The sequence below is a fragment of the Ambystoma mexicanum genome, chromosome 11, assembly GCF_040938575.1.
Source record: "Ambystoma mexicanum isolate Mex_15411 chromosome 11, UKY_AmexF1_1, whole genome shotgun sequence".
NCBI classification, from domain to species: domain Eukaryota; kingdom Metazoa; phylum Chordata; class Amphibia; order Caudata; family Ambystomatidae; genus Ambystoma; species Ambystoma mexicanum.
The window spans coordinates 341,106,303-341,121,658 of NC_090934.1; the positions used below are offsets into that span (position 1 = coordinate 341,106,303).

General features: G+C 44.8%; 1 protein-coding gene across 1 annotated transcript in view; it reads left to right on the top strand.

Annotated features, from left to right (window-relative positions):
- Positions 1–15,356, top strand: part of LOC138504705 (uncharacterized) — a 581,301-nt gene that overhangs the window by 155,023 nt on the left and 410,922 nt on the right. Inside the window, exon 7 of the mRNA XM_069625257.1 lies at positions 6,992–7,096. Within this exon, the coding sequence (XP_069481358.1) occupies positions 6,992–7,096 (105 nt within the window). The remainder of the gene's footprint in view (positions 1–6,991; positions 7,097–15,356) is intronic.

A 15,356-nucleotide genomic window follows, 5' to 3' on the forward strand; every position in this document is an offset into this window, starting at 1 on the left:
TTGTCCCAGTTAGATGACAAAGGGAAGGGACATCCTATCATCTTCATCAGTAGGCAACTCAAGGGTAGAGAACCTATGTGGGCTACTGTTGAGAAGAAATGTTTCAGTATAGTTTGGGGCCTTAGGCGTTTTAGGCCCTACCTTATGGGGTCTACCTTCAAGGTCCAAACAGATCATAAGCCCCAGAAGTGGCTTATGCAGATGAAGGGTGAAAACCAGAAACTGCTCAGGTGGTCCATTAGACTGCAAGGGTTAGACTTCACAATAGAGCATAGACCAGGGAAGAGTCACGATAATTCAGATGGCCTTTCCAGAAGGTATGTTGATCGTCTGGATAAGGGTGTCTATCCCGTGGGAGGTTAGGCACCCTAACCTCAGTGTGGAGGGGGGGCGACTGTGATGCTGGAAATGCATTGGAGGGACAGGGCCTCCCTGTCCTTGTCCTGTAGTCCTTTTTCATTTGTGTTCTGTATTATTTTCTGCCCAGGAGTCCATGTGGGACTCCTGGCAGTGCAGCTCTTCCTGTTTTTGGTCTGGTGTACAGACCCATGGGATACCCTTATGGCACCCATGGGTGGGGGTACAATCCTGTGCCCCTAGTGTATGTTTTTGGGCACCTGTGGGTGGCTCACAGAGCAGGGTATGGGCTGGTGGCAGCTCCATGCTGAATTTGACAGGTGCTCTGAGTATCCTCCATTTTGGGATACCCAGGCCGTGCCATTGGAATCAGTTGATTCATGATAGAAAACAAGATGGCCCCTCTGGCTTCTTGCTTTCTATTGCCTGTTACCTTGTTTTCCCAAAGTCCTGGAAAGCCCTGACTCTGTCCCTTCCCCATGACTGGCTGTTGGGTGGAAGTTCCATATATGGCGTTGTTGTGAAGTCCAGTCCAGACTGGCTGGAGCCTTCCCAGTGACTGTATGTTGTGGGTACACCCTGTGGGTGGGACCTGGGTAAATGGAGTGTGTGACCAATATGCACTTCTTGTTGTAGCTGTCTGGTTTCTGGTATGAGAGACAAAGACTGAGACACCCCTGCCCGAAACTGGCCTGAACGCAGTGTGTAGTGTTGAATGGCTGGGTACTTGTCCCAATCCACATTCCTTGTTGTGAGTGTCTGAGAGGGAGGAGGATGGCCTGAATGCACTGTGTGCCTGATTGGCTGACTGACTGCATGAATGCCCTTCTGTATGATTGGCTGCTGAGTGTGACCCAGCAGTGTGGATGAGAGACAGAATAGTATATCTGGGGACCTCTCACCACTGGAAATTGTTCAGAAGCTGTGTCTACACTTGAAGAGTAACTGCAACTGCTGATCCTCGATGCCCAGCTGGAAGAAGAAGATTTACTGTTGCATTTGCTTCGACCTGATCTGAAAGCTGCCAAATTAGTCGAAGACTGATCCGAGAGAGGACCTGGTAAGGCGCCCTCTTCCCGTGCTCCGAGGGACCATCGAGCACCGCTAACCTTTGCCGAAGCTCCCTGGAAGTCAGACCCTCGAAAGGCTGTCAACCTGAGACGGGACCGCTGAGGAGAACAAAGTGAAGCACCAGGACTTCACCGCTGTCGAAGTCCATTGCCGTCGACTAGGGTTTGCAGGTTTGTGTAACCGCTGGAGGCCCGTCGAAGTTGTGTTGCCCAAACGCGGGAACCGCTTGACGCCGTGCCACCGACGACCAGAGCCGCCCGCTCCTTTGCCTAAGAACATTTGAATCGAAGGACTCCCTTGTCCGCACCGACGACCACTTTATCCTGCCGGAAAGAGTCAAGGCCGCCAACGCGCCGAGCAGAATCCGCCAGTGGGTGTCCCGCCACCTGAAGGCCACAAAGACTTTGACGACTCAATGCCCTTGCAGGGCCACAGTTCTTCTGAAACTCTTTGCCATCCAGAACTATCAAACGCCGAGGTGCCCCGCACACCTCATCCTCGCAGGACGTCGCCGACAAGCACCGCCTGGATCGACGCCGTGGTTTCGGCATCCTCGAACTTCTCATCGATGCTGTCGACGCCAATCTCACCTTCTTTGACGCCTCTCGACGATCCATGACTCCTGCTTGAAAGGGGGGCTCTCAAGAAGGATCCATAGACGCTTCTTCGAAGAACTCTGCTCCACCAGGTACATTGGGGGGGTAAAAACATTATAGGAGGAAATAAGACTATTGAGCAATATATGGACTGGGCTTGTGCTATATCTTTATTTTACAGGTTGCCCAGGTGGGGGGATCTCTGTGTTTAGGTAACTGACTAAGTATTCTGCCTATTGTTTCCACCATCTTGCTTTCCCTCCACTCTCTATTGCTGGTTTCCTTTTTATTGATCTGTGTGACATTTTAACAGTATATTTGATGCACTTTAATGAGATCTGATAATATTGGTGGTACCACTTTAGAACTGTATATATTTGCCATTGTTGATTTCTGAGTACAAAGTGAGTTATTATGATAGTGTACATACCTTTGAATATTAATTATATAAAGACTGTGTTTTCAGTAATACAGTGTGTGGACATTCCTTTCTGGGGGTTCGGGGACTACACTGTACTTAAGAACCAGCCTGCATCACCTCCTGAGAAGCTAGGCCTTGATTGCTCGTCAATTGCTACCTTATAGAGAATCTTGGCTGGGGTCCTCTGTGCCTCCCCTCTACCATATAGAGAGCAGAAGTACAGACACCCCCCTCCAGTCTTTACAGACCCCTATCCACCGTGCCTGCCAAGGTAGATTTAAGATACAGCATAGCAGTTTCCATTCATTGCTGAGCTCTTAAGCCAGATTGACGTAACCCCAAGATGTAATGATGTTCAATGTGTCTCTGTATCTGCATGTATGCCAATTTTTCCATGATCTTCAGAATAAAAGGGATGTTTGTGATTGGTCGATAATTACAAGTAATTCAAGCATGAGAATTGGTCTTCATTAGCAAAGGTGTAATCCATGCATCCTTGAGGGAGAATGGGACTAAGCCTTTGTCAAAGGAGAGATTGATGAGCTTTGTCATGCAAGGGAAGTGAGTCCTTGAAAGCGTCTGCTGGGCTGCAATCGCTGAGGCATGATGCAGGTTCTAGAGCGTGGATAACTTTAAGGACTTGGTCCTCTGTGCAGTGAGCACATTTAAATGGAGGGACATTGTTGGGTACGGGAATAGTGTCCTCAGCAGCACTTGCAAGGGTGGGACGCCCCTGTTATAGTACCTGTATATTGCATAGTACCTGCATATTGCTAATTGTCTGTATATGAACTGAGATTTTAGCTTGGAACTCATCATGGATTTCCTGACACCATGTGGAATCCTTGATCAGGTCATGGTTAGAAGAAGGGGGATCCTGAAAATCAGTCAAGATTTTAAAAAGTTCACTTGTGCTAGATCAAGCATTCTTGATCCTATTGCTAAAGTAGGAGGATTTGGCGGTAGTAATGGCAGTTTTGAATTCCTTCACTGCCTGTTTATATTGGGCTAATTTTAGGGGGTTTGGATTCTTACGGCAGGCTCTTTCACATGTCCTCTTTGTCTACCTGACTATGATAATGTCGTCAGTAAACCACATATTTTTATGGGCCTCAGGTTTAGTTCTTTTTTTTTTAGCAGTGCTAGAGCTGTAATGAAATGTTTTATGGTGGTAGTAAGATGTTCCACCAATTGAGTGGAGTCAAAGAAGCTCTGTGAATGAGAGACCAGATGAGAGATGCGCTGTGAATTTTACAGGGGTGACATTTTTTAGGTTTCTTGAGAGTTTTTTTAACTCTTGATACTGAAGAAAGATGCACAACGGCATGAACCAAGGAATGATCCGTCCACAAACAGGGCATGATCACAAGGCAGGACATGTTAGAATGAGGGGATGCCAACCAGTCCAGCACGTGATCCCCCCTGTGTGTGGACTCCTTCACCCATTGTGTAAACCCCATAGTGTCAAGGGAGTCCATGAGCGAGGATGCCTGTTTATCTGAAGGATCATCAGCCCAGTGGTTGACGTCACCCAGGATGACAGGGTTTTACCCTTGGTGGTGTGAGTAGGCAACTACACGAGTTGCTCCTCAAAGCATGGCATATCTCTAGGGGGTCAAAAGAAGGTCAAGTTACTTAAGGAGGTGTTAGCAGAAGTCTTAATCTTGACCCATAAAGATTCACAGTCACCTGGGCTGGTATGAGAGATGGTGTGGCAGTCAAGGTGTTTTTTACACATCAGAGACACCCCACCACCTTTGTTGTTCAGTCGGTCAGACTGAAAGAGTACATAGTTAGGAGCGAGGGATAAGGTTGCATCAGTGGGGATAGAGGGATTAAGCCATGTTTTTGTTAAGGTTATCAAATTGGGGCTACATTCTCAGAGGTAATCCGCAACCTCTGCTCCATGCTTAAGCAATGATCTTGTGTTAAGGAGGAAGAGGGTAGAATTAATTACATCAGTGTTGCTGGATGAAGAGCGACGCCAATTAGAGGCCATGTTGTCTGCTTCATTAGGGCAGATGGGATTTTAAGTATGGGCAGGAGGAGCTATGGGACACATTCCGGTAAAGGGACGGATCAAGATAGGAGACACTACCTGTGTTGTTGGTGCCGTTTAGTGCTGCGCAGCCCTTGAGCAAACTGGCGATAACCGGCCTCACAGAATGCACCAGCGCTGACACACCGTCGACAGGGTAAGAACCCCTAGGCTGTTGGGAAGTGTAGTTCAGTGGGGTCAAGCGAGCAGGCTCTCCAGGAACAAATAAAACAAGAGAATTAAATTAAGTACAATGGCTCTGCACTGATCACATGACACTATGTAGAGGGCTAGTTGGCGAAAGAGCAAAGCTAATGAGGAAGCTGTTTTTAGCCATGCTGGGTGCACTGCTATGCCATGGAATGCACTGTAGGGCACTAGAGGCAATGTGGTTACACAAGGAAAAATCAATTCAGGCACTGGAGCAGTAAAATCAATTAACTACCCACAACTATACCATAACATCTGCACTTCAAAACACTCACTCTAGAGTAGGGGAGCAGCAGTCTCCTTATGTACCGACGATAACTGGCCTCGCAGAACCTGCTGGCGTTCACGCGCCGCCGACGGGGTCAAGAACTCCGAGGCTGCAGGGAAGCATAGTTCAGTGGGGTCAAGTGAGCAGGCTTGCCAGGAACAGATAAATCAAGAGGATTAGGTACAAGGGCTCAACACTGATCACATAATGCTATGTAGAGAGCTAGATGGTGAAAGAGAAAAGCTAACAACAAAGCAGTTTATAGCTATGCTGAGTGTGCTGCTATGCTATGGAACGCACTGTCGGAGACTACAGGCACTGCGGTTACACAAGGAAAAATCAATTCAGGCACTTGAGCATTAAATCAATTAACTACCCACATTTATACAATAGCATCCGCACTTCAAAACACTCATTCTTACACACTGTAATACTGGCAAAATCCCCAGTGGAGTCCAATGGGACTCCATAAAATGGGGACTTACACCATCTACCACAACTAAGAACCTGGTGGAAATACCACTGGACCGAGTGGTGGTATTGGTAAATCCATTTGCTAGTATTCTGGTGCATATACCACCAGAATACCAGCAAACTCGTATGACCCCCAGTCGTCTTTCATGGCAATATCCAAGCATGGTTATACTTGTTCAGAGGCAGCATTCATCCTTGCAAGAATTTGTTGGGAGAAGAAATTGAGCGGTTATTAGAGTGGGGGTAGTGTCAGTGGCACATTCAGGCAAGTTATATAGTTCTGTTCCAATGTAGAAATGTTCTACGGATGTATTAGTGATATAGTAAAGTCTGTATTTCCTGTTGAAGGAGGCAGCGTAAATTCTGCAGTATCTCAAAGAAGCTTGTTTATCAGCCTGGTACTGGGTTTTCTGCCATCTTTCTAGTTATTTATTAGTGCCTTTCCTTAGGGATCGTTCTTAATCATACGACATGATGGTGTGCTTTATGGCAGGGAGGCAGATAGTAACTGAACAAGTCATAAAGTACAGGAAGGAAATAAACAAAAAAGCTGTAAAAAAAAAGTCACGCAGGGTGCCAAAAAAATAAGACGAGCAGTGTTGGCTGGGGTAGGTGATCAAAGGCACTGAGGGGCTAACGGGCCAGTAAGAGTGCCACAGAGTAGATGAGGAGAGTGCCATGAGGTGGAAGGGATGGGGAAGATGAATGCCAGGGAAAGGACAATAGAGGGGGCAGGTGCGCTTGGAGGTTAGGGAATCAGAAGAAGAAGAATAAGAGAGAGAGAGAGAGAGAGAGAGAGAGAGAGAGAGAGAGAGAGAGAGAGAGAGAGAGAGAGAACAATATAACAAGAATAACCCATGTATAGCCACCATGCCAGAAACAGTGGAGGGGAGGGTGCACTCAGCGAATAAAGCAAAGAGGCATACCTATTGCTAAGACACCCTTTGCCGAGCTGCCACGCAAGTCAGCCCTTCCCCAGATGATAATAATTATACAATGCCTGCATCTGGCATCACCACAGTGAATCTGCCAGTGACAGAGGATCTTCTTCCACAACCCAGAACTCAATCCAGTCACATGGTAGAACAGGGGCAGACGGACAGATGGCAAGGCTGCTGAGGAGCACAGTAAGGGAAACACATACATCATGTAGGGTAGCAAGACCTTTCACTAGAGAGGTGGCAATAGCACTCAGCTCATTCTTGACCCCAAAGCTACCAATGCACTGGCGAGGCAGGATCATCTTTCACCAAAGAGGCACACAACAATATGAGAACACACAAAAGTCTGAAGCCATGCAATATGGCTTGCAATCTTCGAAGAGGTGATCAGGGAAGGGGACAAAGGAGCGCTTGAATTCATCCTTCCCTTTCTATACAAAAATGTAATGAGAAAACAAATGACTAACCTGATTCAATGGAAAACAACCATGTCACTGGCAGGTGGTACAGAGCAATAGTTGTCAAATTTTCCTGTGGCACTAACCAAAGGAGAGGCAGAGCTGAAATTAGTTGGTTTAAGCAAATGTGAAAGTGTGTCCCTCTATCCTCTCTTAGTTCCTGCATGTGATATTAGAGAACGCCAAGCAAGATTGGAGGTACTCTTTGATGGACGAGTTCTCTGCATGTGTTCCCAAATATGCCCAGTTCAGATGTGAAAAAGTGAGTCCTCCCATTGCCTTCTTTATTAAGTATTCTCTATAGACATGTGAAGTAAAGGTATCTAATGCAATATAGTGAAATATACTTCTTTTCTGCAGCAATGCTTCCAGCTAGTTCTCTTCTTTTGTTCATTTCGAGCCATTTTTCCTTTCAATTGTCAATACACTATGAAAATGAAGAATTTATGGTACAGTTACCGGTACATCATCATTACATGGTAACATTGGACAGACAGTAAAATGAAATAACCTTATTTTGAAAAGGAAATGTTTTTTAAAGTTATGCGTATGATACTGGAATGCTTTGGAGGGACAGTGTGTTGTGGGGTACATTTACCAGCCGAGCAGAACTCCCCTACACCACCAAACTGCATTTTCAGCAGTTGCAAGAAGAATGGCTGTGCTGGCTCTGCTGAGCACTTATTCCCTTGCATCAAAACTGCATTTTTAGCAGTTACCAAAAATAATGGCTGTGCTGGCTCTGTGGAGCACATATGGGGCAAGATTGAACATAGAACACCCCAAGAATGGCTGCAGATATTTTCTTCATGTGCACCAAAAAGAAGAATTGAAAGGCAGCCTGTCGCAGAGTTGCTATGCTGCCATCTCAAGATTTCAAACTGCCAATGAAAATGTGCTATGTAAAACGACTGTGCACTGGTGCTATCTGCGTTTTTGTACATCACCCACCTTGGGTTTTAGTAAAACACAGCCAGGTTCATCCATGCTCAGGTTGTACACCAGCAAACGGGGGCATTCCTCACTGAATGACATATTGTGTCAAGCAAAATCTGTGAAAGAGCAGAGAAATTTGTTTCAGGCCGTACTGCAAGCGTTTACTCTTGCAACAAAGTAACACAGGCAAAATTCCTCACAAGAAGCTTTCTCTCTCCCTTTGCTTATTTCAGTCAAAGAACCCTTGTTTTGAGCAGATTCCTGTGTATTAGAAATTGACCAGAGCTATGGAAATGTTCTGAATACAGATGCAAGGAAAGCCGCATTTGGAAATGACCAGGGAAAGTAAAATGAACCCGTGTTGCACTGCTCTGCAAAGCAATGAGTGGATATTGTACATGCTCAATGGAAATAATACTGTAACTTGCCCTGGAACAAAACTATATATGTTGGGGCGAAAAGCTGCCAAAATGTAGGTAAATTGTACTATGTGTAGTGTATTTTTCCCCAAAAAACGAATTTTAACATCCTGGCTAGGCCCAGAAATTGCTGGCAAACCTGTTTTTGCAAAGCAGGCCCTTCTAAGTGTGCCAGCCCCATGGGCAAGGAAGGAAGGAAGTTCCTTTATCACATGAATGGATCAAGGTGTGGGAATGTGCAACCAATTCAGACATCCTGGCATTTCTCCAGCAAGGGACAATGGAGCAGGGGAACTGGCCTTGTCACAGGCAAGTGTGAATTCCTTGTGACACCTCTCTTCAGCTGATTCTGCCAGAATGAAAAGGTGCTATGGTTACCATGTTGCCCAGAACTAACACAGTGAGGGTAGGATCACTGGTGGAAACTTAAGGACCGCCCTCCAGTGACAGATGCCACCCCTTTGATTTAAAATACTTTTTATATTAAAGTATTTATTTTCAGTAATCTCAAGAAGCAGTAATGTAAAATTTTGACAGATTGAATGTAATTGTTGTGCCATTAAAATTAGACTGTGGGCCTCATTATGAGTTTAAGGGCATGGCTACCCGCAAACCCGAGTCTGGGTTCCCTGAATGGGGAAATACTGGGCTATTCCAACCTTGGAGGGCCCGGCATTTCCCTATTCAGGGAACCCGGACCCATCCCCATTCCCATTGAGCCCTTTAGGGCTCAATGGGAATGGGGAACATGCTAACAATGACGGGCCCATTGTTAGCATGCTGGGCCGCTCGTGGGGCCCGCTAAGGACATCTGGTAAAACCAGGCATCCTGAGCGGGTCCCGCGAGCGGACCTCGTAATGGGGCGGTAAGGGGTTAACGGCTCCGGCACCTTTACCGGCTTTACCTCATAATGAGGCCCTATTTGTGTTATATCCTAGCATGTGGGGGACACAAACGGCATTAAAGTATAATTTCTGGAAAATGCATACATGGTACGGTTATGAAAGTTAAATGCAAATATGCCTGACACTGTTAGGCTCATGTATATCTATTTGTATGATGTTTGATAAAATGTTTTCCATAGAAATTGTGAAAGAATGCCAGGAGAACAAAGAAATATCATGCAAACTTGGCTTTTGGACAGATATGTTCCTTGTGAAATATGGTATTTGCCTATTTAATTTTTATAAGGGTTTATAAAAATGAGCATTTTGTGTCATAACTGATTTTGGCAAAAGTAACTATGGTATAACAAAGCACCTCATAAAAACACACACCCTAAAACCGAGTCAGTTCAATCTGTGTACAGGGAAGCAGCTACATTCACAGGCTGACCTATCCCATTTTAGAGGTATGTCTTGCTTAGTTCTGCCCATGTAGTAAAAATCCTCTGATGTAATACGGTCTATATAAGGTGGAGACATTCAAAAGTCGGGACACATTAAAAAAAATCTAGGATTCAAACTCCAAACCGCAAAATCCAGAGATCCAGGCATTCCACATTCACCCTGCAAAGATTCCAGTTTACAGGGCCAGGCCAGAGTTAGCAGATCCAGGCAGAACCTCTTATCCAGGAAGAACCACTTTCCAGAATTAAAACCCTACACAAATCCCAATAATTCAGGGAGAAAGTAGAGGAAGGCTGCTGTATACTTTTGGGATTATCCAGTGACCAGACCTGCTTTGACCAGCTACCTGCTTTGCCCAGCTGATGCACCCAGTTGTCCACTGAGACCTGACCCCATTTGCCTTGCTGAGTCCCTAGTGGAGAGCCCCGCTGTTGCCCAAGTGACCAGACCCCTCTTCCGCTGTCCAAAGACCCAGCTGGCTGTCCAAACTATTCCATTCAAGTGCTTTTTGTGAGTATCACCCTTCCCGTAACCAACAATCTGTATCCTTTGCTCTGTCACCTTGCATTTGTCCAACCCTATAAGAAATCCTACAAGAAATCCTATTAGTATACTAGTAAATATAACAATTGGTAGAATCCTCTGTGTATCCTGTCCTTAGGAAAATCTTTGTTAATCTCCTTGGGTTGGCACCATTCTTTCCAAATCATTTCAGTTTTTTGTCCAAGTCCTTAGTACTATTTGGAATAAATTCATTAATTCCCATATAGAGAGGCACACGGTGTAAATAGATTAAAATTGTGAATTAACCTTTTCGTGGGCAGTGTTTTTCTTTAATAATCTAGCCACTAAAAGTAGTCTCAGTAGAACTTGTCATTTTCCTCTTCAAACCGATTTTGACCAGGTGACTGCTTTCCTTAGAAAAATCCGATTTTCTCTCCCTACAAACAATCCTATACTGTCCCTATCGAGAGTCACCCTTTCACTTTCATATCATACCTGTTATGTGCCTTAGTACCTTGGCATTAAAACCGATTTCCGATTATGTCTGTTTAGCTAATTTTCCAAGCCGTTTTGCTATTTTAAACCTGTGAAACGAAGCAATTGCAATTTTGCCACATGTGATTCTTGCGGCACCGTGTTTTTCCTTCCAAAGCTGATTTTCTACACTGTATGCCTGTTGTTTAGTACATTGGCTTGTAGCTTGTCAGTTTTCTTGCCTCGTTAGTACAGCCACATACATTCTTGCCTTATTCATTGAACCGCACAAGTAAAATCACCATTCCTTATTTTCTGAGTTCCATTTTGCTAATTTTTCAAGAGAGCTCAATCTGATTTTGGCCTCCCATTCAAGAGTGGTAGGACGGATTTTCATGTGGAATGTTGCCTAGTATACCTGACTCCTCCCTACTCCTCCCCATCCACACAAAACTTGGTTAACAGGGGTTTAAGGGAGTGTTGCAGGGGGAATGCTTAACTGTGGTGCCATTTAAAAGCACTACCCAAAAGTAATCTCGCTTTCATGCAATTGTGCTTTGTGTATCTTATGTTATAAGGCTAAACTAAGTGTATCCTATTATTTTATTGTGTAATTATCAGCACACTGGTAATTGCTGCCCTATATTGAATGTGTTTGATTTTTATGCATAATTAAAAATAAATAAATATTTCATTATTACACACCGGCCTGTTTCATGGTCCATTGCGACACAGGGTGCACAGTAAGGGGGGTGTGTGATGGGTTGACTGCCTTCTCAATTTGCCACAGTAGACATCCACTGTTATGAGGGTCTGGTTTTGAGTGAACTCATGTGAGCCTGGTTGGGTGCTGCATGATGAATGCACTAGCATGGATTTGTGTATCAGAAGACCCCTCACTTACCTCTGTGTCAGCTTGGAGTTTTCCTGGAGGTGTATCCTGAATCAAGCTGGAGGAAGATGTTCTGCTGTTGCAACTCTTCACAAGATCTGTAAACTGCTCTGCTGATTCAAGGACTGATCAAGAGAGGACCTGGACAGGTAACCTCTCCCCGTAGCTGTGAGGGGACATCAGGCAACTGCTGTTCTTCACCTGAATGAAGATTCCTGGAAGCCAGTGCGGAGTGCCTGCCGTCCGGCAGAGGTATCTTTGTGGGTCCTGAAGAAACGTGACTGGACGTGTTGAGTGCAAGAAGTGAACCAGTGTCATACAGTATCCGGAGGCTGTCCATGACCAGAAGAATACCCGACTGCTTTGTATCGGCCAGAAGAGGGGGTTTGCTGGCATAGTGCTTCTCAATGCCCAGAGCTTGCCAAGTTCCAACCAACTGAGGACATCTTCAATTGGCACTGCAACCTAGACATCGGCCTCCTTTTCCCCGGCTGAGGAAATCCTGTGTCGCTGCCTTCAGAGAAGTACCCCTGGTGGGTTTTCCGCCATTCCAAGCTGAAGAAAAAGTCCCAAGGGTCCAAACTTGGTGGTGGCCCACAGGAAAGTATAGCACTCGAATGCAAGCCACCAGAAGACATCCTGTCATTCATGCAGCACCGAAGAACTGAAAGGTGGCAAACCACAAACTGATGGCATCTACTTCTGTCACTGCACCCGTCACCACCGAAGGTTATCGACAAAAAACAAAGGACTTATCCTCACCTACAAAGCCTTGTCGAGGTCCATAGTAAGTTTCATTTTCATGGGAGATCCACAGCCAGCGTAGCAACCTGACTAACAAGACCACTGTAACAGGACAAACCTTCACTGCTGTCTTTCCAACATTGCTTGATATGATATGATTGGTTATTTATAAAATGCTTAATACCCACAGGATTCTAAGCGCGAACCCGTGGATCGAACCTTTGTTGTTCCGTGTCGTCTTGCTGCCAAGCAGAGCACATTGCTCCTGAGCTATCCTCCCTTAGTTCCCTTCTCCTGTTCGACAGCAACTATCAAGTGACTCCTTTGTCCAGAGGGGTCCATCCTCGAGGGGCATCATCAAGTAAAGCTGAGATACTCCACCACTTTGCCTTGCAAATGACACAAGGTACTGTGACGAAGAAGAGGTGCTTCCTCTTTGGGGTCCATCCAGGGGTCCCAGATTCATGTTTGACCAATTTCTGTGTTTCTTCTCAGGTACATTGGGGTGGTGGGAACTATGAAGAGAAAAGCAGACAAGAAGTGATAATTTAGGACAGGGCTTTAATATAAAAGCAAAATACAAATTACCTTTCATTGGAGGTTGCGCAGGTGTGGGAATCTTCACACATAATTGCATTTTACCCTGAAATGTAGTCTGCCAGTGTTCTAAAGTAACTTGCCTACATTTCTAAAACAGTGGTTATGAAGTTAAACAGTGATTATTAATTTTTTGTGCATTTTATTGCAACTTGTTAGGGGTATGTTGCTGTATTTCTGGGAGCCTTTCGGGGTATTTGGTGATATTTTGGTGAGCCGCAAATATTTAAGGGAACCTGAAATTATGTGTATGTCGGGATCATACGTGGAAAGCCAAAACCGGACCTGGTGCAACCTGAATCACAATTTCATAACTGTGTGGAATTCTATCTAATACCACTTTGGCGGTAACCCAGAACATACTTACCAGGACACCTGGATAATGCTATTCTTATAATAAGCCCCTGAAATTGACCCAATTCCCCTTTACTAGTTTGTTTTTGCATTTTTACCACATGAGGTAAAATGAAAATACCACCTGTGATAAGATGCAATTACCACCTGCTTCACTTTTGTCTGTATTTTATCACAAATAACTTGGACACCTAATAATCAGACTGAGGATGGCTTATTTCATTTTTCTTGTGCGTTATAAAGTTTTAGTATTCATAAAAGGTACAGAAAAATAAATGTGCAATGCATTGGGTTTTTGCATGCCATCCCTTGTGATACAAAATGAAAATAAACAAAGCCATGCACACGTTTCATTAGTAAAAGTCCCCCACAGTGAAAAATAGCTTTTCAAACACTCTTCTTTGATATGATATGATATGATATGGCATTTGTAACGCGCCTATACACAAGTGTTTCAAGGCGCGACGAGGCAGGGGGGGGGAACAAGGGGAGACAGACAACGATCTTACTAGGCCAGGTGTCATTCAGATCGCGCAAGTGCAAGGGTAGAGGGGAAGGGAAAAGTGCATGGGGGAAAGGGAGAGGGGAAAGTGCAGTACAGGGTTATAAGCATACAGCATACAGAATAAATAACAAGGGCCAGCTGGTGGCAAGTGCGAGGTAAGTGCAGACAAGTGCTGGGAAGGGGGGCTGTATGGATACAGACACAGTCCCGTAGTGCAGGGGTTTCCGTGGAGGCAGTGCAGGGGAGAGTGGCTGGGCCGAGAACGGTGAATGGCCCAGTTGCAGATTCAGTGCAGTTTCAGTAGTATTAGCAGGGGAAAAGGGGAGAGAAAGCGGAGGCAAAGAGGAAGGTTTTGAGGTGCTTCCGGAACCGGAGGTGGTTCTCCTCAAGTTTCAGGGAGGTAGGAAGGCTGTTCCAGAGGGAGGCCCATGCAGTGGAAAGAGATCTGCCCCCAACTCGTTGTTTGGAGAAGCGGCTGACCCTGAGGGAGTTGGAGGCGGATGAGCGAAGAGCTCGAGAAGGAAGATATACAGAGACCTTGGAACATAGCATCTGCTTTTTGCAGCTTAAAGACTTCAGCTATATATGACACTTTTTATATGGAATGAATAACACATGAAAATATCTGCCTACATTTATAAACCTGACCAACATTTTCCTGGCTGCAACTGTCTGCAGAATGCAGGCACATCAATACGCACCTCCATTTTCACTAGAATCTTACCAAAAAATAATGCTTGATTCTGTGAGCCCGGAACAGCAAAGTCAAGGCCCACTTCACACAGCTGAGTAATTTTCTCTGTCTGCCTGGATAGAAACCGCACTAGAGAATTTCTTTATCTGGTTTTCCTTCCCTCTCGGCCAGAACAAACTCCAGAAGGTATTTTCCCCAGCCTGCCTGCCTGCCAGTGAATGCAGCACACTCCCACGCAGAGGCAGCCAGAGAACAAGAGAGAGACCCAGCCTATGGAAGACAGTCCTTTTTAAATCCTCTCTCTATGATCTATCCACAAATGTGCAGAACATGTAGGAATGATATGAGCTACTCACAGTGATGTCATATGCCAAACCTCCCTTTGTAAAGCCTTCAGAAGGAGACAGAAGGCACATGTTAAATCTGCACACTTTTGACTGTGATGTAGAGCAGCAAACAGATTAAAAGTGTTACATTTCTCTGCACTGTTTCCTGTTCTGAGAATGAACAATGAACTTACTTTGAGCAGGACAATCTCCACATTCCATGCACAACAAACAGCTTTCCTTCTGCATATTTAATCTCTTAATTCCTCTCTAATTCCTGCTATTCTAATCATACATCACCCTGTGACATTATGTTTGTACTTTTCATTTTTATTTATATTGTTGTTTTACTTTACTTACCTGCTATACCCCCTTTTTTATTTATTTATTTATTTCTTAAACACATTGCACACATATTTCCATTTATATATTCACCCGCTTTTTTTCCCCCCTTTTCATATACATTTTTAAATATATTGACAGTTGCTCACCTGATGTATCTCTCCTTTCACCCCTTTTCTTTTACACTTCAACTTAATATCTTCTTAATACCATTCATACCTACTTACCTGCTACCGTGAATCTCATTGAGATAAAAGTGCTTAATTTTCAGGATATAACCACGCTTTTCACTCCCTACTAGTTTCTCCAATTAGTTCTAACCTCCTCACTGCATGTTTCGGGTGGAACGGTTTAATTTGGTTAACATGGACAAATTGTTCCACAG